Raw genomic sequence first — 27,322 nt, forward strand, 5'->3', positions numbered from 1 at the left:
GGACATTGATAATTTTTTTTTTTTTTTTTTACTTGACTAGTGTAAGAAATTGGGAGGGCAAGAATGTGAATTAGAGTAACTTTTAGGATAAAATTGTCTTTTGACATCCATTACTCAATAAGCTAATCTAAAAGGCTCTATTTTTTAGCTTTTTACAAATTAGCTTAGTTGCCTCAATAAGCTCATTTAAAAAGCTCTTTTACCAAACAACTAAATAAGATGATTTGTGTAGTCAAACCTCTAACTTGGTCAAATAAGCTCATTTTTTGTCAAAACTCTAATTACCAAACATGGCCTAAGTCTTGTTTAGTAATTAATTGTTACTCTCTCCGTGTTTTAATAAGCATTACATTTTGACTTTTTTCACTATTTATATAATGGTTTTGACTTGATTAATTTATCAATACATAAAAAAAAAATATTATTATATAATATATTGTTAGATTCGTTAATAATGTATGTATACTTTCATATTATAAAATTTCCTATGATTTTACTAATATATAATTGGATAAATTAATGGTCAAATTAGTGTCTCGACATGCGTGTTTGGTCAAACTGTAATACTTATTAAAAATGAAAATAGTAGCTATTTTGACTAGCTGATATGTTTGTATTAATTGTTTTAACTAGCCGATCGAAATTAGTTGTGTATGTATGCAAAGAAGATAAATAATTGTTAGCTATTTTGACCTTTTTAGACCCAAAAACTCGTTTAAATACGAGTAACTCTTTCTCAAACGAACAACCCAAATAGCTTTTTAAAATGATTAAATAGCTCTTTTTGCTTCAAAACCCTTTAACCAAATATCCCTAGTATTGGTTTGATTTAGAATACATTCAATTCACCTAAAAAAAAAAATTAAGCAACAAATAGGTGTAATCATGTGTACATAAGGTAAAACCAGATTTGATTGAATTCTTATATCAAGGTAAAAAGAACAGTACATGAACTTAGGATAGGAGTTTGAAGGTTAATTTCATTAAATATACTTGTGTGTTAATCAAGCTAAGTTTTACTCTAAGTTGTTTATGTCCAATTTCGTTTATCGGGTGAAAATTCTATTGAAGTATTTAGGTTAATAAAATTGGATAAGTTGACCAATCATGCTAAGCTACTTCTTACTACAAATATGGATTAACTTGCCGTACTAAATATACTTTGAATTGTGATGCAAAATAATCGTTAGATAAGAAATTGGACATTATGACATGCGATAAACAGATCTCCCAATGCAATAAACTAAATATTAATTATAATGTATTACAATATGTCAATGTCAGCCACACTAATTAATTGTATGCCTTATAAGATATCAGAGTTAATATTTTATACTCCGTTATGGTTTTATGAATCATTATGTGATCATGTATAATAATAATAAGATATTCCGTGTATCACTCTATATCATTATATGGTCATATATAACCATGTCAAATCGATCTTATTACACCAAAAGAATTAATTAGTACAGGCAAATCTCCTCAAAGCTATTTCGACATTTTACATGTATTAGGTATGGTATGTATGATCGAGTTAGGTAAGGCGACACATTAATTTGTTTTAGTTTTCTTGGGGAAATATCTTAATAAATAGTTAATTTGACCCAAAACATTTTAGAATAATAGGAAATTTAAATGTTTGACCTAGCCATTATATTACAAAAGTAAAGGTTAAATTAAACAAGGAAATTAAAAGGTGTAACGAATATAGCAAAGTCAGCTTTCTACTTGTTGGTGAAATTAAAGTTATTTTAGCTTGCTATATTTAGTATGAGACATTACTGAGACTTACATGTATTTGTAACCAAAATTACGATGAATACTCACAATAAATGGTGAGACATAAACTATGAAATCCGTTAATTAGCAGTTAGTTCCATCAAGAGTATTGGATATAGGACCATCGATAACTGAATTTTTTTCGAGTTGGTTAGGTCAAATTACCATTGTTTAGGGAGGCAAATCAGACTAATAATTTTATGGCTAATAATTTTGGTCATAGTCAACCTAATATAAAATGCATGGTTGGTTTTATTTAAACGATTACTCCATATATAGTCGTATTTGCTAGTTTTGATTTCCGTTGTAGATATTGTACTATTTATCTATATATTAATGAGTTAATTTAATTATTATAAAACAAAATATTCCAAAAAGGTAAATTAGGTTGGTACTATATACTTATATTAATAACCTAAATTTTACTTTCTCCGTTGTTTATAATCACAACATGTGGGCTTAATTGAGTCCTTGACACACATTTACGGAAGTGAAAAAATTAATTAATATTCTTTTTAAACGATTAAAGGTATAAATTGTTTAATATGACATATAAGTGTCAATTTTTCAATTGAGTGTATCTATTGTTAACTTTCAATTGATTGTAAAGTATTAACCATTCTTATTGAAATTATTATCAAACACTTGTTGCATTGACTAAATGAATTGTAATGTACTTCGTATATTAAGATAATTAGATGGAGGGTATTCCAATTACTAATTAAACTCGATCATTTAGGCCTTAATCAATTGATTATGAGAAATTACTTAAAGAAATGGCAATGATACCACAACATTATATATAGTGACTAGCAGCCTTTGACTGTTTACCAATTTTAAACCCAATTTTTTTTTTTTTTTTTTTTTGAAAAAAAAAAATGAAGCAAATAGATATAAATAAATACTTGGTATATATTTGTAAAATGTTTGACTGTTAAAAAAACAAGGATTTTAATGGAATTTCCCACGTGAGTAAACTAGCTAGCAGAAAATTATAATGCTTATGATTATAGGGACGACCAAGTTTTGCCGGCGGCCCAAATTAAAATTGATTATCAATATTAATTAGGTAATACTCAAGAAAAAACAAATAATTATCCAACTTTAATTTAGTGATATAATAAGTAAACAGATTAGGTTTCATCATCACCTTTACGACCATGACATGCACTAACTAGTATTATTGATCGATTAGGTTGGTCGATTTATTTTTGGATGTTATACTAAACTTCGCATTATTATTATCATCATACACATATTCTTTGTGGATAATGTAATACTTCGTATACAATATCGAAGTACATTATAATACAAGTACATTAATAATTGTTGTTTAGCTAATGTTTAATTTTAAGTAAGAAAAACAACCTGATAAAAAGGGTGTAAGAAGAGACCGGAAGAATAATGATCCTATACGTTAATACGTTAGATCGAAAATCAGTCACAATATAATGATAAAGTATTGGAGAATTTATAGTGAAATTATTCTTTATTTTATGATGAAATTATTGGAGAGAGTAAAATTAATTAATATTCTTTTAATCAATTGACTGTTTATACTCACTTTCAAGAATAAAATCTTATAGTGAAAGTGAAATTCTCCAATAAAATGTGTCACAATAAAATTATAATTAAAGTATTGGAGAGAATACTCAGATATGCTACTTTTAATGATAAAGTCTTGAATCCATGAGAAAACCCACATGTGAGTGGTGTGTTATCCCACATTGAAGAGTGTAGAAAGTGTTTGGAAGTGTATCCCACATTGAAGAACTAAGAAAGTTGTGTCCACTATATAAGGCTAAGGAGCTACTCCCTTTATTGCTATATGGTTTTGAAGTGGAACCTCCTTGGTCGTTGTAAACCATAAAAATTCAAACTTGCAATGTACAAATAAAGAGGAAGAAAGATATACGGAAACAATTATTTTATCCCGACCCTCTTTATATAGAGTGTTGTAGAGTAGTAAACAAAATATCTATCAAATAAATATTCTACGAGATCTTGAAGATAATATCTTATATTTTTTGATATTATCTCCTTATTTACATCTATCTGACACCTAATAATTAACAAAATTTCGATGTCAATAGTCGTATAAAGTGGACAGCTGTAACGGATGTGACCCAGACCTGTTTATTATAAAGTATATAAATTTTTAGTTTAAGGCAATTATATAATCTTTATATTGTCAAATTATATTCCAAGAATAATTATATATGGAGTATATGGGTACCACTAGATCTTTATATAGTTATAGTGTAGCATCTGTAAAGTTTTGAGGAAACGAGTTCTGAAGGCGCATATCCTTGCTACAATAGCTACTTATAGTTTTTTTTTTTTTTTTTTAGTTAAAAAAAATAAAATTATATAGACACTGTAAGGGCCTGTTTTCTTCTGCTTTATTTCAATTTAGTTCAGATCAGCTTCAATCAGTTCAGTACAGTTCAGCTCAGTTTAGTAAATTAGAAAAAGCCCTAAATATACGTCTCTTTTATAAATAAAAGAAGATTTAGATGTCACATAAAAACATCTTAGCTCTACTCACATCATCAGTTCATCACATGTGCCTCTCCGGTCAAAGATAACACTACTTATAATAAAAATTAATAAATACTACCTCTATTTTTTTTTAGTTGACACGTTTTGACTTTAGCACTATTCACATACATACTCCCTTTTAATCTTGTTTAGTGCTTTGTATGTAATGAAAAATATAGTCATGTGAGATCTTGTTAGATTCGTCACGATATATACTTCAAAATATCAACTTTTCATAATTTTGTTTATCGATAATTAAAGATATGAATAATTAAAGTTGTGCATTGACAAACGTGATTAAAAAAAACGTGTCAAGTAAAAAGAAACGGATCGGAGGAAGTAATTTGTACATTGCTACTCGTTTTCCATTCAACCAATGATTAAAAATTCAAAGAAAACGCCAAGATATACGACTTTCATTTCATATCACTTAATGATAAAAGTGTAATGATGAGGAATATAATCTAAAAATTTGACACTTGTAATATTGTAAGATTTGTAGCTTAAACTAATTACGATTATGCACATTTCTAATCTAAATTTATTAATATAGATTGTTATTTTTTAAATTAAATCAAAGAATATAATTCAATACCCGTGTGAATTGACTATTAAGTCTATAATTTATTAATAAATAGTTAGCCATATAAGCCAAAAACATAATGCGATGTACGCAAGCAAACAGTAGCCATCACCTCATTTCATTGACCAAAATTTATGCAAATTTTCAATATTCATGTAAAATTTTCACTTTGATAATTAAAGATGTGAAGTTATTAATTAAATGTTTAAAAAGATGGTTAAGGATAAGATCAAAAAAATCATGCGCAAAAAGCTACTCTCACTCTCGGTCCGCTTCTTCTCATATAATTGCGGTGATTAGGGGTTTATTAACCTCAACCCTATACTAGTAACAACTCTTTAATTATTATATACGATTAATCGTTTGATAGGTGTTTTTGTTGAGCAGGTTTAAATGGGTTAATTTTCTCAACGCTATACAACAAATTGAGTTGACTTAAACACGTACATTTGATCAAAGTTGCTTAATTTTTTATTTTTTTTTTATTTTTATTTATTTTTTTTTTTTTTTGAGGGAAACCAAACGGTGTATTAATTAATAGACAAAGCGTCCGATTACATAAGGTGAAATTTCCGGAGGACAATGATTCACTCAAGTTTGTTTTATACCGGAAGGAAAAAAGCTTGGCTAAATGATGGGCAACAATAATGTTGTCATCTCTCCTTACATGAGCCCACACACAAGAATTAAAACTAGAACTTAAATAAATAATAATAATAAAATTAAAAAAAAAAAAAACTTCCAAAACACCATCCAAATCAGAATTAAAAAGGCTTAGTTTGATTCATATTGTAATATTTAAATAACTTTTAATTGAGACAGTATTATTACTAATACGTCGTTAATTACAAATTTTAAGAGTAGCTTTATCACTATGAAAACCACTTAAAGGATTGTTTTTACAGATTATAACTTTATCATTTTGATTAGGACATTTTGAAGTAGAAAAGTATCCTGTAACTCATGTCAAAATTACTTCAAAATTCATTGACAAAAAGATGGTAGATAAAAGAGCACATCAAAAAATAGATGCATGGTATAAGTAAGAAAATGAAAATCTATCGTTGTTATTATTACAACCAAGAAACATTATACCGACAGACACCTACTTTAGTTGAGCTTATTCTCACATGTTTAGTAGGCTGAGATGTTTTGAATTTTTATTTTTTAAAAAATATAATTGTACTTGTAAATTAAATTATATTTGTTGTCAAAAAAAAAATAAAAATTTTATTGAATATAGTCATATATTCTTGCAGTTTTAAATTGTTTTTGCTTTTTTTTTTTTTAGTTAAAGTTCATCAACTTTTTTTAAATGTAATTTTTTACTGATAATGAAGGATGAGAAAATAACGAAGTTTATGTGAAACCTTATTTGATTCACATGATCGTAAATTTGCAAAATATAAATTTTTATAATTATTTGCTGATATAATGAAGATAATAATGATAAAAATTATATTAATCATGATTTTTAAGGACTAACAAAATGAAGGGATTACTCCGCCCTTCGTATTACTCACTTTAAGAGCAAAATTGTTCCATTTTATTCATTTTTGACAATTTAGAAGGTAATACGTCATCGTTTTAAGTTTCACAATTAAAATAGAAGATTTAGTTACTAGTAGTTAACTAGTATTAGTATATCACTAAATATATGTTTAATCATTGTACTTGTTGTCACATGTTCATTGATAGTCAAGCCGTCAAGCCACTTTTACTAAATATGAATAATTTGACCAAAAGTTAGTTTCCACGAAGAATGGTTCGTCACACTACTAGGCATACATAATAAATGAAATGATTGATTTGGTCCAAAGCAATTTTGTTTTTATTTCGAAATCATAATTTAATCATGTACATAAGATAGGCCTCGATTTTGCTCTTTATTATGATTGATACTTGGCTAAAATGATTTATGTTGCGTCAATTTAATAAACAAAATGAAAAAAAAAAAAGAAAAAAAATGAAGTAGAACATTACTCGCTAAGAACAAGTTTCATAAGCTCGTCATGTTCGAGAGCTAATATAGCTCATCACCTTGTCTTTTAGAGGAATTTGGTTTGATTTGTTATGATTTTTGTCTACTTTTTATCTCAAAAGTGATTTATATTGAATAATAAATTTTAAACGGAGTAGAAAACTTCTATAGTTATAGACTGTAAAATATCTACACAATATATACGTATAGCATGAAAGTTCAAGGGATTCCTACCAATAACGAAACTTGTCAATGAAAGACTACCTTGGATTAATGGCATTAAAAGCCTTAATTGTATTCCTCTTCAGATTCTTTATAACAACTTGCATCTTCTTTTTTAATTATAAGCTTGTTAATGATACTTTGACCATCTTTATTTTGATGGTATTCAGTGTTTTATAGTATGAATCTACCTTATTGGAAGCTACTAACTATTCATTTCCTATCACTTCTATTAGTTTGATAATGTCTTACAAATAATCAATATAATTTGACATTTTGTTAATGATTAATGGCGTACATATGTTGATATTCATTTTGCTAGAAAAGTAGATTAAATAACACTTACATCATCTATCCAAGAGCAAGATATTGAGTGACTCCAATCACTCACTCTCAAGTCCTCGAATTCGTAAAAGTGGTGCTAAACCTAGAGAACAACTCAACCATAACGTTTTAGAATCTTGGATGGATTGAATTTCAAATTCAAAGCAATATATTATGCTACTAACTCCAAATACCAAATCTTTATAATTAAATATGTAAGGATAAATTCAATGAATAATAGCAAAAGGTATTTACAATAATAGAAAGGTTCTCATAATCTAACTATCTTACTTAAATTGTAATGGTCTTCGGGTTCGAGCAGGTCCAAAACCAAAAGTTTATCAAGTTATATCCGGTTCGGACATAATCAGGTTTTAAGGTTACGATTTTTTTCATAACTATGACCCAACTGTTAAGCCCTGAGAAAAGAAAGCGGTCGACTTACCAAGTATAGCCTATCAACATTTTACAGAAATTGGTGAAAGAACTATTGTATAGTAATACTCGTATAAAGATGCAAATTTCAATTTTGACAATCACTTTCTCAAGGGAAATATCATACAAGTATTGAGGTATACAACACTTACAAACAATTCTACATTGAAGAATAATTTGCCATTGAATTTTTTTTTCATCTACACATACAGAGATACTACAAAACTGAGTACAAAGTAACTGATTTACTAGGAAAAAAAAAAGGTTTAAAGCAGCTACTCATAATCACTTGTCAGCTCCAGTTTTTTGCTTCTTCCATTTGTGTGCTGCCTCCAAGATCTTCAAATTGGTAGTTTGTGTCTCTTCAGGGAACATATAGTCAAAATACTCCTCGAATCTGTTAGATTTTAAGAGTGTGAGATAATGTCACACCAGGAGATACAATTTCAAAATAACAAATGAACAAAATGTGGACAAAACTACATACAATGAATTTCACATGCCCTGAATCAGACCAAAGGGGTCAACCTGATTTCAAAATATAACACAAATGAAATGCAAACAAGTGATGGCAATAGACTTTCACATACCCGGCTGGACCATCCTCTGTCATTAGAGGTCGTCGCCTCTTGAGTTTCTTCGGCATTTTAGCTTGAACTGAACCAACATCGCCAAGCTCGCCGAAATCTTTCTCCATCTTCAGCCACTCATCCAAGAGCATAGCTCTCTCCTCTTTCAGCTCAGGAGCGGAAACTCTAAAATGATTTAGGGCTTTTTCAAATACCCCTGAAGAATGAAACAAATAAGTTAAGAATTTCAGCTCAGCTGTACAAGGCTACAAAAGCAGAATCTTTTGATGAAAAAAAGGGGTTTTGCAGTTAAGCATTTGTTGTAATGCAGTTGCAGAAATATAAAGTACAAAGTTGGATTTGCAGCATATCATAACATAGACCCCCAAAGTTCATGATGGGACGCAATGTGAAGATGATATTAATCATTACCATTGCCTAAGATTATCCTACTGTCTCACACCGAAAAATACCCCAAAATACCTCTAATAAGGCTCCAATATGACAGGTAAAGATGAAATTCACTTAGCATACCGCTTATATCTCAGCATTACAAGAAGATTGTAAAATTAAAATTAAAACAAGAAAAGCCCATTCACTTAACTCTAAATTAGTGGCTACAAAAATCAATTAACACCTAAAGAAAGAGATCAATACTCAGAGAAGACATAAAATGGAGGCATCCACTTTGGGGTCACTGCCATTTTCATGCTTTTGGACTTGAGATTTTAAAATCATACGAAATGGTAATATAATTAACTAAATATTAGTCATCCTTGTACCAATCACACTTATTTTGATAACTGACAATAAAATAAATAAGGAATAAATAAACAAAAAAAATGCTTTCTCAGGCTTAAACTAATTTTTAATTTTTGAATAAAACTGAAAACACAAAAAAGTTGCAACGATAACGAACAGACAATATTTAGATACTGGTTAGTAAAATCACACACATCTAACTGGTATATTTCTAATGTGTCAGGTATAGTATCTTCTTGAAAACACAGTAAAGAATTCCCACATTAAGAGGACAAGATACTTACGTCTAGCACGTTGTACACACAATCTCTTCTTTTCAAGTAGAAGTTCTTGGGGCTCATCCTCTGGCATGTCTGAGCCACCATTTTCCTCTGCAGCAGAAGCTTCAAACTTGGCATAGCTGATCCACACCTTCAAATGCTTTGTTCTGTCAAGCAATCTCTCATATAATGCTCTTGTATTTTCAAATTCGCCCTCTGCTATCTCAAAATCAATGTATGCCTGTCAAAAGCCAAAGTGTTAATATAAATTGAGATATGATTTCCTGTCATAAAGCCAAAGGGTTTTTATAAACAAAGATATCCATGCCTCGGAAGTCAGAACGTCCAACATGATCCAATCAACACATCAAGAAACATAAAGAGGTTGATTTTTTCTTAAAGACCAAAAGTATAGCTCAAATGATCTGAATGCAAACCTACACGTCAACTATGCTGAAGCAAGATAAAAGACACATTAATCAAATAATTATAGATAAGTAGAGACAAAACAAACATAATTACTTAGGGCATATCAGAAATTGGATTGAAACAGTAAGAAACTACCAGAGAGATCGCATCTAATCCTATCAGTATCTCTTTGGATAAAAGAACCAATTTTATTATACAGAGACTGAATAAATGAGACCAGGCCAAAAGAGTCCACAGGCTATCAAAGTATCAAAGGAGGAATCTCAGATACAAGGAAGCAGCTTTATAGGAATTGCAAAGCTAGAACACTTTATCCATCACATAAACTTTAACTAGGAGTTTACAAGTACTTTTTTCCCCAATGATAAAAGCAAACAACATCCAAAAGGAAGGTCATAGTTAATTACCTTCCACAACAGTTCCGGCATATCCAATGCAGGTTGAGCTATGGCAAGCTCATAGATAGCCCTAGCTCTTTCTATTTCGCACAAAGAACGCTCCAACTCAGCATACTTGGTCCATGCATAGCAATTCTCTGGTGACCACTCCAAATATTTTTCATATAGCTTCCGACACCTATCTATGTTTCCCAATTGCAACTCTATTTCTATGTATTTTTTGAAAATCTGTCAGGGAAAAACACAATTGTTATAGCATGAACATATAAATTTGACAACTATGTAAATGAAGCTCCACACATGATGCTACCTTATCCTTTGGCGCCCTCCCAATGGCATTGCCCAATATCTGGCGAGCTCCATTGAGATTCAATTGTCGTAACTCAAACTGAGCTGCCAAAAGCCAAATCTTTGCAAAGGAGAATTTGTCGTGAGGAATCAACTTAAGGCACTCCCTGAATGAAGCAAGGGCAACAGTTAGTACCCACAAGACACAAAACTAAATGAAAAAAAAGAACACCAAATATATCCAGAATAGTGTGTTTTAGAGACCAAATTTGGAGGGCGATGAGTCAAAAACAATTTTCCTCCACAGTTAGTACCCACAAAACACAAAATGACAAAAGTAAATGTTGGCTAATAATTTTTCAGATGTTTCAATCCTCTTCCTGGTCTTACATTATATATGCTGCTATGCTGGGGTTTAAAAAAGGAAACAATTTCCAAGTTGAACTGATTACTACAATCTGTGAAACCTGGCAGGAGAGGATTGGGATATTTATTTACTAAATGCTAGAGAAATTTACAAAGCATCAAATTGCAAAATTAGTCAAACTAGTGCCTGAATGTGATGATGATTGAGCAATTGGATGTAAGTATCTTCTTCTTTTTCAAGTTTCATGTCTTTTCTGAGCTTTTACCTAATCAGTTTCAGTTCCAGGTTAAGTTACTTCTCTTTTTGACTGTTTCCCCTGGACTACAGGGAAGTGTTCTTGTATTGTGCTGCTTTTGCACTTTGTAGAGTAGGGTCGGTTATAAAGGTGTGTTTTGTTTTTATTTTAAAGGCTAGCAGTCATCCTTTGGGGAAAATGAGTTTTATAAACATTATTATTTTCCATTCCCTTAAAAACTCTTATGACATTACCACGTCCATTTTTACCATCTAGATCAGAGTTTGAGGCACACTGGCATTACAATAGCATCAGGTAGCCAGTGGGCACTAAGAATCTATACTTAGTCTCTAGATGAACGGATGTTGTTAAAGACATTTTACACCCTAAGATGAAGCCTGATACCTACAGTTTAAGAGCTAATTTATTCCTCCGCAGAAGGTATTAAACAAGCATGCCAATATCTAGCACCGAAAAAAGAAAAAAACCTCAAAGCTATAAGAAGCAAAACATTATAATACTAGACAAGCATCCTACACTATTGTTACATATCTACATACTGCCAACACATCTTCATCTAAGCACATATGTGGGTGAATTCTTCTTCGTCAAAGAGAAAAGATGGCTGGCATCTTCAGCCTAATAAGGCTAAGCATTATTACACTAGACATGTCACGACAGATAACTTTCATTCATATACATATATGAAAAGTGCATGTGACTCCCGCATTTTTCCAACAGAAGGTGAAAGACATTAGTGTCAATTTAGTAGTCTAAAATATTACCTGTATACTTCTCTTGTTCGCTCCATATCTTGTGCATCAAGTTCTTCATATAAAGCATAATTGATCCTAGAAATTAAACAGAAGCTGCTCAGTATTCACTACTCTTAAACAAAAACAGATAAACTGCAGAATTTTATTATCAATACCTACCACAGATAAATGTAACGCTGCCAATAGCGTTTTTCCTCAGCTGGAGGAACATTGGCTATAGCCCTCTCATAAACTTCTCTGACTCTGTCTATGACACCTACACTTTCCTCCAACCGAATGTAATCAAACCAAGTGTCATAATTAAAAGAACTCTTTCTAACTTCATCTTCATATTGAAATCTCCTTTTTCCCACAATTGCATCATCAATACCTCCCTTATCTCCATACTGCTTCTCAAATGCAACAAACTTCTTATACACCTCCTCTGCTCGTCCCTTAGGTATATGGTCGAGTGCAAATTTATAAATACATCTAGCACGTTCCGTCTCTTTGCACCTTTCTTCAAACTCCGCAAAAGCCACAAACAGCACCTCTGCTTCTTCATCATCTGCCAACTTGTCAACCGCTCTCTCATAGACATTCCTAGCTCGAGCAATTTCCCCATTTTTCATTTCAAACTTAGCATAACGTATCCACGCATCAACCTTTGGATGACACTGCAAAAACTTCTCATAAATACCCCTAGCGCGATCAATCTCATTGTAACGCAACTCAAACTTAATGTAGGAGCGCCATCCTTGCTGATCAGGCTGCCACATCATCCATCTCTCAAACACCTGCCTAGCACCAGCCACATTCCCAAGCATCTCCTCCATATGGATATACTTATACCACAGTTGATCCACTCTCGGGAGCAGAGACACAGCACGATCCCACACATTCCGAGCATGATTTATAAACTTATTCTTCATCTCCATATCCGCATACTTCAACCACAACGTATGATTCCTATAATCAACCTCCAAAGCACGCTCCCAAACTGACCGAGCACGTTTAAAATCCTTCTGTGACTCCTCCCATTTAGCATACTTAACCCACACACTAACATTCCACCGCACCCTCCGGATTAAATCCTCAAACTCCTTTCGTTTGCGAAGACGGTAATCAGCAAGCTCGGTCGAATCAGTAATCTTCTGCTTGGGTGGACGGATTTCAGATTCTTGCCGTTCACGAGCCTCACGCAGTATTTGCTCAGCAGTAATCTGAACAGGAGCAGGAGTCTTGTTCTTGACTCGGGTGGATCGAGGGAGCTTAACTTCGGTTTCCTTCTTTGTTAGGAACCCCAACGAGGGGTCCGACTCCTTGTACGAACCCATAGTATCCAGCTAACTCGCGACCTTCAGCTCACAACATAAATATTATACTGCATAACGCGGATATGAACAATAACATAAACCCAACATCGTATCAGATGCGATATCAAACAAATCATCAAATACAGTTCAATTATAACATTTAAACTCGTTGAATTATCAGGGATTATCAAATTGCAAGCAACGTAATCAATGGTTATGATCTTTCATATAATCTGAGTTATAATTTTGGAACCCTAAACTTACTACACTGACAATTAAATTAAATAAAATTAAATTAAACCCTAGATTGAAAATTGAGATTATCATTAGAAATAAAAACAGCAAATTAAATTACCTGAGAAGCTGCTTCAATGGAGGATACGAGTATCAGAAGGCGCTTCAATGGAAAACGATGAGTGCGCTTCAATGGAGAGAGAGAGAGGAGGAGGTAATCCTGTTTTTTTTTTTATTTACTTCGTCTTTTTTTTTTTTTTTTTTTTTTGGGTATTCGCAATTAGAGCTGAGCTGTTAAATGGGTTGTAGCCCCCCTTTTAAAAAAAAAAACCTAATGGGTCAAGAGTCCAATAAATAAATGGGACGAGTTTTTATAGGGTAGTCCAATACAAAATATACAAATAAGATCAAAACGGATGTAATTTTGGATGTGGGGGATAAAGAAACTCAAAGAGTCACATACCATACCGATATACCGTATAGTCGTATACCTATTAATGAAAAAGAAAATGGATGTAATTTTGTCGAATTCTTTTTTTACCTATACTTTACTCGGGAGGTATAGATTTCAACCATGCATTTTCTATAATTTCTCTTGCCCTATACTTTCATTTCCCTTCTTTTTCCACATTAAAATTCTCGATTTTCAAGCAGTTTCTATAAACTCTCTTGTTGATTTCTCTTAACGCTTAAATTTCTTCAAATAAAATCTAAACTTAGTTTATAGCAAATTAATTGCAAATAATATAAAAGCCTTAAGGTTGTAGGTTTCTATAATTTAGCGATGTACTTTCAAAGTTTTGGGTACTATCTGTATCTGTTATGGTTTGATTTCGAGAAATTATGATACTTCTTAAATGGGTGAGTTTAATATTAATTGGGTTAGGTTTAATATCAGTTGGGTTGATTTACTTGATTCATTGGCAGTGCATTTGTTGGTTACCAAGCTATATGGACTTTTTTCTTTTTTTTTTTTTTGAAGGGAAGCTACATGGACTTTAACCTATTTAAAGCGATTAAGCAAATAGCCTTCATTTTGAGACAATTAAAAGATTAACTTGTTTTAATTGATAGCCCAATGTCGTACAGAGTACAAGTATTATCTTTGACAATTTTTCTCAAGTTATTATAGAAAGTTTAATTTTTGATATTTTTTTACCGGTTAACACGTACACTCATTAACACTTCATTGAATCAAGCAGTGGTGCTATGAAAGTGTAGATTAAATGATGTGCATCATTGCAAGATATATATGGATGACAACAGTCTGTTTAGATATATGTGTTCACAACAATGCTCAACAACAGATTCTCTCCGGCGAAACATACACTTTCTCAGGGGAAAAAAGACGACTGCAAACTAAAATTGAAACAATTTTGCCCTAAAAAAGTTTGCAAAATGATTACTACTACAATCCCATTCGTACATAAAAAGAAAAAAGAAAAGAATATTGTTGACCATATAATTCTATTTAACCAAGACTGACCCAAATTATCATCATCATCAACCTCCCACCCCCCTCAATACAAAGTGAAGTAGGAGTTTAGCCCCTCAGCCTTGCCTTCTAACGACGTTCAAAAATTGTGCAATAAAATTAAAAACTACCAAATTTGTAGGCGACAAAATGGGGAGAAATCACCGCGAACTCCTCCCTTCGTTGCCTGCATTCGTTGATCATCTTTAGAAGATCTTGAAGAGCAAGCCACCGTGGGTAGCAAAGAAGGGGGCAAACACTAGTGACTCAACAGCCATCAGCTTGATCAGGATGTTGAGTGATGGTCCAGATGTATCCTTAAGAGGGTCACCAATGGTGTCACCAATCACAGCTGCCTTGTGTGCGTCCGATCCCTTAGGGCCAAGCGACACTGCATGCTCAGAAGCACCAGCCTGCAACAAGTTAATGTAACAGAATTAATACAATGACCTCAGTTCATAGAGTTGTTTCTGTTAACACAAGACACAAACTATTGTAAAAAAATTTACTAGGTTTTTCAGCATAGAGCTAAGTCAACACTAAGTGGAAGGTAGAATCATGGGGCGTCAAATGCTTACCTCAATGTATTTCTTGGCATTGTCCCAAGCACCGCCAGTGTTGGATGCAGAGATAGCGATCTGTAGTGCAAATAAAGGATTTTAATCTTAACAACTAAACAACAAAATACTATACACAAGGAAAATTCTCAATACAGATGCATGTTGATTCTAACACGGGGATATGATTTAGGTGCAGAAGAAAATCCCAATTCTCATCTTAATAACTAATCAACTAGGCAAAACTGTAGAAAAAGGTAGACAGGAATTTAAAATCCAGCACTTTGCATTTTAGACTCCCTATAAAACATGCGGTAATAGGAAGGTTTGCGTCTCTCCTATCTTTAAAATACCCCCCCCCCCCCCCCGCGCACCCAAAAAAAAAAAAAAAACAATTACACATAAATTCAATATAACTCAATTTTAATAGACAGCAAAATCGAAGAAAAGGATATATTCTTACCTGTACACCAGACACGAGAGAACCAGCAAGAACACCAGAAAGAGTTTCAACACCGAAGAGGGTTCCAACAATCAACGGTGTCAGCATGACTAGAGCACCAGGGGGGATCATTTCCTTGATGGAAGCATCAGTAGATATCTTGACACAGTTAGCATAGTCAGGCTTGGTAGTACCTTCCATCAAGCCAGGGATTTCATTAAATTGCCTACGGACCTCTTCAACCATCTTCAAAGCTGCACTTCCCACACTCTTCATGGTCATGGCAGAGAACCAGTACGGAAGCATGGCTCCCACAAGAAGGCCAATGAAGACTTTTGGGGTCAAGACATCAACAGTTGAGATAGCAGCACGGCTCACAAAGGCACCAAAAAGGGCTAGAGAAACAAGAGCTGCAGAACCAATGGCAAAACCCTGAAAAGTAGGACAGCAAATTGGTAAGAGTAGATTATTTTTTGACATGCTTACATAGGCAGGTGTTAACCAATGAAAAATCTCAAAGCTGATCAGAGATGGGTAGCCCCTGTGACCATGTGCAAACCAGCTTATTAGCATAGCCACCAGACATTATATGTAAGCTAAGCCTTGGGGCCAACCCCATATTTGATCAGCCACCAATTGGTTATCCAGAAGAATTATACACCAAGATATAAGAATTGCAATACCTTCCCAATAGCAGCAGTTGTGTTTCCAGCAGCATCAAGAGCGTCGGTTCTCTCACGGATGCTGTGGCTCATACCAGCCATCTCAGCAATACCTCCAGCATTGTCACTGATGGGGCCATATGCATCGATAGCTAATCCAGTGGCAATGGTGCTCAGCATACCAAGGGCAGCCACAGCAATCCCATACATAGCTGCAAAGCTAAAACTCACAAATATACTGACAGCAATGGCAAATATGGGGATAATGACTGATTTGTAACCCAAAGCCAGGCCAAAAATAACATTAGTGGCAGCTCCAGTTCGGCATGAATCAGCAACATCTTGCACAGGGCTACAATTGTAGATGACAGTCAGAATTTAGCCAAAAACAAAGAGCAAGTAGATCAATAGAGATGGTAGTTATCATGAGAGATACCTGTATGCATTGCTAGTATAGTATTCAGTTACAAATCCGATGATGAGACCAGCCCACAAACCAACAGCAACACATAAGAACAATTGCCTACACATTGAAAGAGAAGCAATTAGCCCAAAGAAACGCTATGAATACTTGCATGATGTGGAAAATCAAATCAAGTAAACATACTACTACTCGTAAAAAATACAGTTAAGTTTTGATATTTAAAGAAGCTTATAATACAAGAAAGAGGCTAAGGGTAGAAGTTGCTTACCAGTTCTTCACCTCCCTCTGAGTTCCAAAATCAAAAATGGTAAATGAAGAAGGAAGGGCAACCCATGAAATAACTGCAACTGCAACAGTCATTAGACCAGTGGAGATGACTAGTTGCTTCTTGAGTGCAGGCTCAATCTCCTTAACAGCCTTGATCTCGAAGAAATCAGTTGCAAATAAAGTTGTGATCAAACAGATAACAATACCAACAGAGCTGATCAATAGTGGGTACAATATTGCAGTAAATTCGTGGTTGATCCCAAATGAGGAAATTGATGCCACGACAAGAGCAGCACAGGATGACTCAGCAAAGGATCCAAAGAGATCAGAACCCATACCAGCAATATCACCAACATTATCACCGACATTGTCAGCAATAACCTAAAAAGAAGAATAGGCACCCATGTAAGTCACCAGGCTATAATATACAAACAACTCATTCAACTATTAAAGTTGAATATAAATATCGAACATTTCACTGAGAGTGAGAGGAAGGCTTACAGCTGGATTCCTAGGGTCATCCTCGGGGATGTTTCTCTCAATTTTACCGACAAGATCAGCACCAACATCAGCAGCTTTGGTGTAAATTCCTCCACCAACTCTGCCAAAGAGGGCCATGGAAGATCCTCCAAGACCGTAACCAGTGATAGCCTCAAAAAGACCTTCCCAGTCATCACCATAGTACAGCTTAAAGAGCAGGATGGTAATGTAAAGCACCAAAAGACCATTTGCAGCAAGCAGGAAGCCCATGACAGCTCCAGACCTGAATGCTACAATAAAAGCTTTACCAACACTCTTTCTGGCCTCTAGTGTTGTTCGTGCATTTGCATATGTTGCAATCTTCATCCCAAGGAAACCAGAAGCCAAAGAGGTGATAGCACCAAGCAAGAATGACACTGTGCTGAAGACAGCAGTGGCTAGTGCAGGTTTGCAAGTCTTGGATTTGTCATAGGTGCACTCCTGGCTTTTTGTACTGAAACCCTCCACAGATCCAAGGAAAACGAATATCAGCACAGCAAAAGCAACCATGAAGATGCCAACGTAAAAATACATAGTGTACAGGAAGGAGGTTGCCCCTGTAAAAGTAATGCACAATGTAATGTTAGCAATTCATCAATTAAAAAAAATACAAAAGAATTGACAGCACATTTGAAAAATGATAGTTTATGCACAGTTTCATATCTCTACCTAAGTTTAAATTCTGCAAAACATATCAAGAAAAAATTTCAGATACACAAGCATTCTTTTTCATAACCTAACAGCCAAAATCTCAACTAGAACTAGAATATAAGATCCAGCCAGCATATAAAGTGTCTTCACATCCTATTGTGAAATAAGGTAATGGTGTCTACAGTAAAGCTAGAATCATGACAAAATATTTACAGTGCAACCAGAAGAGCCACCAAAAATCAAAAGAAATTATATAACCGATTCAATACCATTATTTGGTCAAGTTTGCTTTCACGCAGCATTGATGAAGCTAACACATTGTTTACATAAAATACTTTTTACAGTATCATCACGTCACAGGACAGTATCATACCATGCAGAAACTTGACATCAAAATTCCACAATTCTAAACAATACTCTTTAAACTTTGATAACAAGAATAGAGGCAGCTTGATGTCATACACTCATACGACTAAGCAAGGAGCTATACATGAAGAAGCAGATATTTCAAACTGAAAAACTAGAACTCAATCATCAGAGACGGAAGGAATCAATTAGGCAAAGCAGCATTATGGAAGCTCAATTCTCCGACTAGTCATTGTAACCCACAAAGGGAACTATTAGTTTTTAAGATTGTCCAAAAGCCCACCCACACATACACAAAGGGGCTTAAAGAAAACAGAGACAGTATACTTATCAGTTGAAGTCAATATCATGGCCCACGACATATAACGGCCCATAATAAAATTTACACTGTCTTTTAATCAATGTAAAACAAAACATTACAAAAAGAAAAGAAAAGAAAAAAATCAAAAAGTAAGGCTATCTGGAAAAAATATTTTAAAATATGAAGAATAAAAATAAAGAACAAAATAGTCCTAAATGGGAGGGGGGAATAAACAAATAGCTAAAACACACAAACAGTACAAAGCCGAGCATTATACAAGCCTTAATGTCCCCCATTTCCCAGTAATGCCGCTAAATTAAGATCACAAGCAGCATGTTCCACAATATATTAGTCCTGAAAGGACAACATGCCAGTTCACACTTGCAGAGCCATACTATAAATACAAATCCCAACTGCACAAACATGATGCCATACAAAGCAAATGTGCATATTTTAGAACTTTAAAAAAAAAAAAAAAAAAAAATTGACAAAAAGCCTTGATTTGCAAGTCTGCACACCATGTGCAACACATTAAAGATATAATTAAACATCAGATCTAGATTGAGAACTCCTAGGATTTGACAAATTATATCACTAATTTTACTATATAGAAATCTCATAGCGGCACAGTATCCCCACATTCGTGGGCATTGGACCTAAAATCAGCATAATCATGATCGCAACAACATGACTAACAAACAAATACAGCACAACAACCTCACAACTTCCGAATCTTTTCATAAATCCTACTAAACCCTACCGACTTAAACCACATCTTATTGAACAATTCCCTAGTTCCTTACATGAAAGTACACAGTCAAGAGCAATAACAAAGCTTAAACAATTATAAAAACAATCAGATCTGGAAGAAAGAGTCAAAATCAAAAGGTTGAATGGCACAAACATACACATAGTTGATATTATTGAAATTAAATTTCACAGGACATGTATTCCACAACTTATTGAACAATTCCCAATCTAAATTATCACCACACAACGTGAGCTACACAAATACATTAACGAAATGAAAAAAAAAAAAAAAAAAAAAAGTTCTAAAGTTTTCTGCTCTTTTCTTGGTCCAAAACTACAACCAAATGACAGTAAAAAAATTCGAAAGATTTTCGCTCTTTCCTTAATCCAAGTCTACAACTAAATTGCCAATGCAAGCTGAAAATGTGTGACCTAACAATGAATTTAACAGCAATTGACCGACACTATAATATCATATTCCATGTGATAAAATCAATCTCTTCAAATGCAGATTAAAGGAGAAGCCATTTTCTCCACCAATCAGCAATTATAAGAGTCCAATTCCATTTAAGTATCAAAATTCCAAACCAAATCTAAAAATTATACAAAAGTGAAAGAAAATACAAAACCAGGCATTTATAATTTCCAGATGACTATAAATCACAAAGAAATATCCAAAATTAAATTCTTGAACACATAGGATATGATTGAAGGGTCGATAATAATTCAAATCATAAGCATTTAAATCAAATTCTCCATTACCATTTTTATTTCTAAGCATTTAAATCACAGCCCAAATTATAAAAAAATAAAATAAAATAAAAGTTAAACTCAAAATCTAGAATTACAGATAAATAGAGCTCCAAAATTTGATTTTTTTTTTTTTAATCGAACTAATTTATGAAATAAAAATCCTAGTCAAAGAACCCCACAAAATTATACACACCCAAAAATGAATTAATCTTTAACACATTCCACCAAAAATTAAAAAAAAAATTAAAAAAAAAAAATCAAACACACGCAGAATTTCGATTCCATCAATGTATACAACAAAATATCCAGCAAAATTAACACAAACCCATAAATCATCCAAGTCAAATCACACAAATTAGATCAAACAAACCCATAAATAAAAAAATCAAAATGAACCCAGAAATTAAAAAAAAATCAAAATGAACTCAAAAACAAATAATCAAAATAAAACCCCAAACAAATAATCAAAATAAAACCCCAAAAAAAAGAGAAATTAGTTCACCTTCAGAAATAGCACTCTGAATCTCAGCACATTTTGCAACAACGCCTGGGTCATTAAGACCTTCTTCTTCTTCAATCAAACTCTCAGAGTATCCATTCTTATTATTGTTACTACGCACAGAATCAGGGGAAAGCTTAACCTGTGAAACGATGTACCATTGAACTAAAGAGAAAACGATTCCAATTACCGCACAAACTGGAATCAAAATCTCTGTTCCAAGATCTGGAAGAAGAACAACACCCATATTTTTTTTTTTTTTAATTTTTTGGGGGGGTGATTAAGATAAGGAGAGAGAGAAGAAGAGGGTTTGGAGGAGGAGAAGAGGAGAGGAATGTGAGATGTGTGAGACTGATTTTATAGAGGAAGAGAGATGAGAAAAATGTTTTTTTAAAAAAAAAAAAAAAATTATTTTTTATTGTTTTTTTTACTGTAAACCTCCATTTTTTATTAGTTGATACGTTTTGACTTTTATAATCATGTGAGATCTTAATAGATTCGCCACGATAAATATTTTCAAAATATCAACTTTTTATAATTTTTGCTTATCGATAATTTTTTTTTTTTTTGGTGCAAAAGTGGGAAGAAACCCGAAAAGAAAATACATCCTAACAAACAAACCGGGGTGAGGTAACCCCAACTATGTCCTCCCAGAGAAGATTTTTTATTTCGATTGGAGGAACATCGAAATAAACTATCCTCTCTTCAAGAACAACTCCTAGATTAGCCAGACGGTCGGCTACTTTATTTCCCTCCCTAAAACAATGATTAACTACGACATTACTAAAAGACTTAAAAAGATTACGACAATTGTTCAAGATGTGATAACACTCGCCTCCTTGATAAAGTGCATTCGAAAGAGCTTCAATACATGCTTGGTTGTCCATTTGAACCACTAGCCTCTCAATGCCTTGATCAATAGCCATCTGCAAACCTGTTTCCAAGGCTAGCAACTCTGCTCTGTAAGAATTACAGATGCCAAACTTAGCTGAGAATCCCTGCACAAACCTACCAGTAGCTTCACGCAGCACACCTCCTCCTCCTGCCTGCCCTGGTGCCCCTTTAGCAGCTCCATCAGTGTTAAGAGCAGTCCAGTTTGCAGGAGGTGCCCTCCATTTGACAAATATCTCATGTCTGATCTTCCTTCCCAGAATATTACCTTGAATCGGGTCTGCACTAAGAGCATTCCAGGTCTCTTCTACTCTTGCTATGATGAAAGCCCCTGTGTCAAGTGGAATATCATCAGTTCTTCCAAAAGCTCCTGTGTTCCTCCACCTCCAAATCCACCAAAGAGTGGTAGCAAAGCAAGTTGGCCATTTGTCTGAGTAGGTTGACTCTACTGCTTCCATGTTGCGTATGAACCACTCACTAAAATTGCCAGAGAAGAAATTAGGCAGGAGAGCAGAACAGCCTACTTTCAACCAAATCTGTCGAGTTGCAGGGCAATCTCTCAGCAAGTGGATTACTGTTTCATCAGCATTGGTGGAGCAACGAGTGCACCTAGGATCATCAGCAATCTGTCTCTTGAATCTGTTAGCGTTGCATAAGATCCTATCATGAAGACAAAGCCAGAGAAAGCAGCGAATCCTCTGCTGCACAGGAGCTTTCCAGGCCAAATCCCATTTAGGATGATTAGGAATTGTATCCTGCTCTTTCATAATATGCATAGCATATTTTACTGAAAATTTGCCATTGGTCGAGCCTTTCCAAAAATGCAAGTCACATACTTCTGGATTTTCTACAAGCTTATGAGAGGCTATTGCTTGCAGTGCTGCATTAGGCAGAAGGTGAGCAAAAATGTCCCACTTCCACCCAAGATTTGGTTCCCACATCTGTTCAACCAGAACCCCATCCAATTCTGCTGGAATCAAGGAAGTAGCAGCATCCCTTAATGGATCATCCGAAGCCCAGCAATGATCCCAGAAAAGAGTCGATTTGCCATTGCCTACAGCCACTTTAGAACCTATTTTGATCCATTTTGCATTGTCTGTGATGCCTCTCCAAACATTCGACATGTTTGAGTTTGGTGTGAACATATCTATGTCACATCGTCCATGGCAATACTTGTGTCTCAAAACTCGAGCCCATAAAGAATTAGGTTCAGTTAGAACCCTCCATCCAAGCTTGGTGAGGAAAGCTGAGTTGGATTGACGAGCTGATCTCATGACAATACCCCCTTTCTCCCTAGGTAGCTGTAGTGTGTCCCAAGAAAGCAGATGCACTCGCCTCTTTTCTTTTGTTCCTCCCCAAATGAATCTTCTCGTGCGTTTATCAATGTCATCACAAATCGTACGAGGAAGCTTTGCAGTTTGCATAGAGTAATTGGCCATGGTCGAGATAGTTGATTTAGCCAAAGTAATGCGGCCTGCCATCGATAGATATTTGGTCTTCCATCCCGAGAGTCTTCTATCTATTTTTTCACAAAGATGAGCAAAGGTTTCCCGAGTGACACGACTTGTTAATGTCGGCATACCCAAATATAATCCCAAATCATCCGTGCTTTCCATCCCCAATTCTTGATTAATGCAATCTTGTTCTGCCTGAGACACATTGCGGGAATAATAAACACGAGATTTTGAGAGACTCACACGCTGCCCTGAAGCTTTGCCGAATCTGTCTAAACACTCCTTGATGACAGTAGCTTGTTCTTGGTTCGCTTCCGCAAAGAGTATTAAGTCGTCTGCAAAAAATAAATTTGACAGAGAGGGCCCTCCACGACTTGCAAAAATCGGCTTCCACCTTCCTAGAAGTACAGCTTCTTCAATGACTTGATTTAATCGTTCCATACAAAGAACGAATAAATAGGGTGATAACGGATCACCTTGTCTAATGCCTCGAGAAGGGAAGAATGCATCCGACTTTTCTCCGTTCCACAACACCCTCATCGAGGGGGAAGTCACACATTGCATAATTACCTCCACAAGCAACACTGGAAAATTCATGTCAAGCAAAGTATCTCGAATAAAGGCCCACTTGAGGCGGTCATAAGCCTTTTCGAAATCTATCTTGATAGTCATGTAACCTTTACCTCCTTGTTTGCGCTTCATCGTATGGATCACTTCTTGGACAATTACTATGTTGTCAGTAATTTGTCTCCCCGGGACGAAACTTGATTGAGAATGAGAGATAATTTTTGGGAGAAGAGGTTTAATCCGATTAACAATGGCTTTTGTGATGATTTTGTATGCTACATTACAAAGACCAATTGGTCGGAATTGGGCAGGGAGTTCGGGTTTGTCAACCTTTGGTAAAAGAACCAAGAAGGTCTCATTGATTGTCTCTGGCAAGCCTTTACCTTCAAGCACACTGAGAGCCATAGAATAGACGTTAGGTGCCACCAAGTCCCAATTTTTTTGGTAAAAGAGGGCTTGGTAACCATCCGGACCCGGTGCTTTGAGAGCACCCATGGTATTGATAGCTAGATCGATGTCACATCTTGAAAAGGGACGCACCAAAGCATTCCAGTCTTCATGAGAAATAGGCCAGCTTACCCCTGATGGAATATTATATTCCTCATCATTGCCATCATCCGTGAAAAGGTTGGCAAAATAATCCACTACTAACTCCTTGACCTGATTTTTATCATGAATCCATTGATCCTCACTATTTTTTATGGCTACAATGTTGTTCCTCCATCTACGTACAATTGTGCTAAGGTGGAAAAACGTTGTATTTCTATCTCCGTTTTTTAGCCAATCCACTCTAGCTTTTTGATACCATAAGAGCTCTTCTTGATTGAGTACTACATCCAACTCCCTTCTCAGCTTTGCCTCGAGTTTGAGAAGACCAGAATTTCTTTCAAACACAAGCTTTTTTTGTATCCCATCGATCCTAGCCATAAGCGTTCTTTTCTCTCGGAAGATATTATGAAAAATTTCCTTATTCCAATTTTGCAAATCAGAAGATAAGGACTGCAGCAGAGGAATTAGAGGAGCAGAATTCTCCCACTTACTCTGAATAAATTCACCAAATTTTTCATGCGTGAGCCAAGCTGCCTGAAATCTGAAGGGGCGATTTATCTCTTCCAATGGAGCAAAACCATTAGGAGATATAAACAACGGGCAGTGATCCGATTGTAGTGCTGGAAGGTGTCGAACATGAGCCTTATCAAATCTCATCCCCCATTCACCAGTACATAAAGCCCTGTCAAGACGTCCACTCCTTCTAGTTTCCAAACTGTTACCCCTAGCCCATGTGTGAGCAGGCCCCGAGAACTCCACTTCTATGAGATTATTTTCATGTATCCAAGCATTGAATTTTTGACTCCTCCGAGAAGTCTCCGCACAGCTTGAGTTTCGTTCCCATCCGAATCGAGTCTCATTGAAATCACCAGCGAGAAGCCAAGGCTTGTTGTTTCTACTGGCAAAATCTGAAAGTTCATCCCATAAATCATTTCTCTTTGCAGGATCGGGACTGGCATATATTGCAGAAAAATACCAAGGTTCTTCCCCTACCTTCGATATTTGCATAGTGATGTATTGATTGGCTTGTTCAATCGGGTCTACAGTGACTAATTCGGGCTTCCAATAAACCCAAATACCGCTACTAAAACCTTGAGCATCAACGCGAGTGTGACCATTGTAGCCAAGTACTGTAGCAATATGAGTCGCACGATCACCACCCATGTGAGTTTCGACCAATGCAAGCACAATAGGTTTATTGATACGAATCACTTCTCTGAGGACAGAAAGGAAATCTTTACTACCAGCACCCTGAACGTTCCATACCATACACGTTATGGGATAGGAATTGGACATCATATTATGATTATAATTCATAAGAACAGTTGATTGGGGGAAATTGGCTGCATAAGCTCCTAGGAGGTGCCTAAAAGCTTGATTGATCTTCCATGGCAACTTCAGAGTTATCATTAGTTCCGGTGTCATTAGCCTCGACACCGACCATGAATGAATCTCTACCTCCATCCTGTGAATCAGGGGGTCGAGAGTGTAAAGATACGGTTTTTCCATTGGCAAACTCGCGCATAGTATCTTCTCCGGGGGAATTGGAAGCTGGATTGGTGTTGGCGGTGGGTGAGACATGAGTGATTAGGGGGGAGATTTGTGACAAATTGGGTAGCTCAGTTGTTTCAAATTGGTGGTCAATGGTTAAGGCTGCTGTGTTTGCTTGGTTAATGGCTTCTTTAGTGGCTTCAAAAATAACTGGGAAGTTTTCTTTGCCTTGTGGTGCATTCAAAATCTTGTTAGGGGTGGGGTCCAAAGATAAATCATTAGTTTTATCTTTTAGAATAAAACTAGGAGCATTATTATCTTTTTGCCTAACTTCTTGCCAACTCTTCATACTTCCCATAAACTGACCATTAATCTTGGGATTATGGCTTGATTTTCCCACCGAGAAAGGAGCTTTTGGTGCAAGAAAATTATCTTGATTAGGAGATATTTCCATATCTTTTTTATTCCCATCTCTTGCGGTATTCTCTCCAAGATTAACTACCATATCAGCAGAATTTCCGCTTGTGATATCCTCTGTTTCCAAAACAGTTTTTTCCCCTTGATTTTCCAAAATTGCAAATCTGGACCCCCCCAAATTTTGCGTGGGTCCGTTGGCTACGGGAACAGGGTTGTGATTCACCCCTTTGGCTTGACCATCCTTGCCTGCAGTAACTGACTTGACAGGTCGCTTCCTGGGTGGAGGCTTTTTGACAAGCATCCAAGAACCATAGTCCTGTTCTTCCAAAGTAGAAGCAGCTGCAACTTGCGGCTGGGGTTCTGGATTTGGAACAATTGTATCACCTTCTTTGTTCTGTTCCTCCATAGCAGTACATTTGTCTCCTTGATGACCAATTTTTCCGCAATGGAAACAGATCATGCGTAATCCCTCATACTGAATCCTCCAAATTTTTCCTTTTAACCAAAATTTAGATAATAATGGCTTAGTTAAGTCTAATTCAATACTTAGACGAGTGAATTGACCTCGTTGAGCCATTGCAGTGTTATTGTCTACTCGAATGACTTTCCCTATCTTGTTACCAACCATCTGTAAGAATTCTTTATCGAAATATTCCACAGATAAATTTGGTATGCGAACCCAAGCAGTGAGAAAACGCATTGGAGCATCATCCGGAATGAAATTTGGAACCCATTTCCGAATGGTAAGATAGTTATCATCAAGCATCCACGGCCCTTGTGTTAGCACATGATTATAATCCCCAATGT

The 27,322-nt window shown here is 35.0% G+C and overlaps 2 protein-coding genes across 2 annotated transcripts; both read right to left on the reverse strand.

Annotated features, from left to right (window-relative positions):
• Positions 1-7,912: 7,912 nt before the first annotated feature.
• On the reverse strand, positions 7,913-13,740 carry LOC145579757 (uncharacterized). Its single transcript, XM_081636997.1, has 8 exons — positions 13,603-13,740; positions 12,112-13,315; positions 11,962-12,027; positions 10,597-10,741; positions 10,296-10,514; positions 9,484-9,700; positions 8,459-8,654; positions 7,913-8,265 (listed from the first exon to the last, which is right to left on the reverse strand). Exons 2-8 carry the CDS (start codon positions 13,266-13,268, stop codon positions 8,154-8,156), a joined length of 2,112 nt encoding a protein of 703 aa, XP_081493123.1. The 5' UTR covers positions 13,269-13,315; positions 13,603-13,740; the 3' UTR covers positions 7,913-8,153.
• A 1,080-nt stretch (positions 13,741-14,820) lies between these two features.
• LOC145579756 (pyrophosphate-energized vacuolar membrane proton pump) lies at positions 14,821-21,477 on the reverse strand. Its single transcript, XM_081636996.1, has 8 exons — positions 21,150-21,477; positions 17,809-18,383; positions 17,309-17,688; positions 17,053-17,139; positions 16,638-16,968; positions 15,976-16,386; positions 15,534-15,593; positions 14,821-15,368 (listed from the first exon to the last, which is right to left on the reverse strand). The coding sequence occupies exons 1-8, from the start codon at positions 21,391-21,393 to the stop codon at positions 15,162-15,164; spliced, it is 2,295 nt and encodes a 764-aa protein (XP_081493122.1). The 5' UTR covers positions 21,394-21,477; the 3' UTR covers positions 14,821-15,161.
• Positions 21,478-27,322: the final 5,845 nt, after the last annotated feature.

Source organism: Chenopodium album, chromosome 14 (assembly GCF_948465745.1).
Source record: "Chenopodium album chromosome 14, dcCheAlbu1.1, whole genome shotgun sequence".
Classification (NCBI taxonomy): domain Eukaryota; kingdom Viridiplantae; phylum Streptophyta; class Magnoliopsida; order Caryophyllales; family Amaranthaceae; genus Chenopodium; species Chenopodium album.

Bases quoted from the DNA above. Each gene is read 5' to 3' on its own strand.
- LOC145579757 (XM_081636997.1), bottom strand. From the start codon at position 13,268: ATGGGTTCGTACAAGGAGTCGGACCCCTCGTTGGGGTTCCTAACAAAG. The intron at 10,742-11,961 runs GTAATATTTTAG...TGCTTCATTCAG, and splicing joins CGAACAAGAGAAGTATACAG to GGAGTGCCTTAAGTTGATTC. The intron at 10,515-10,596 runs GTAGCATCATGT...TTTCCCTGACAG, and splicing joins GGAGGGCGCCAAAGGATAAG to ATTTTCAAAAAATACATAGA.
- LOC145579756 (XM_081636996.1), bottom strand. From the start codon at position 21,393: ATGGGTGTTGTTCTTCTTCCAGATCTTGGAACAGAGATTTTGATTCCA. The intron at 17,140-17,308 runs GTAAGCAACTTC...TTCAATGTGTAG, and splicing joins CAGAGGGAGGTGAAGAACTG to GCAATTGTTCTTATGTGTTG. The intron at 16,387-16,637 runs GTATTGCAATTC...CCTACTTTTCAG, and splicing joins CAACTGCTGCTATTGGGAAG to GGTTTTGCCATTGGTTCTGC.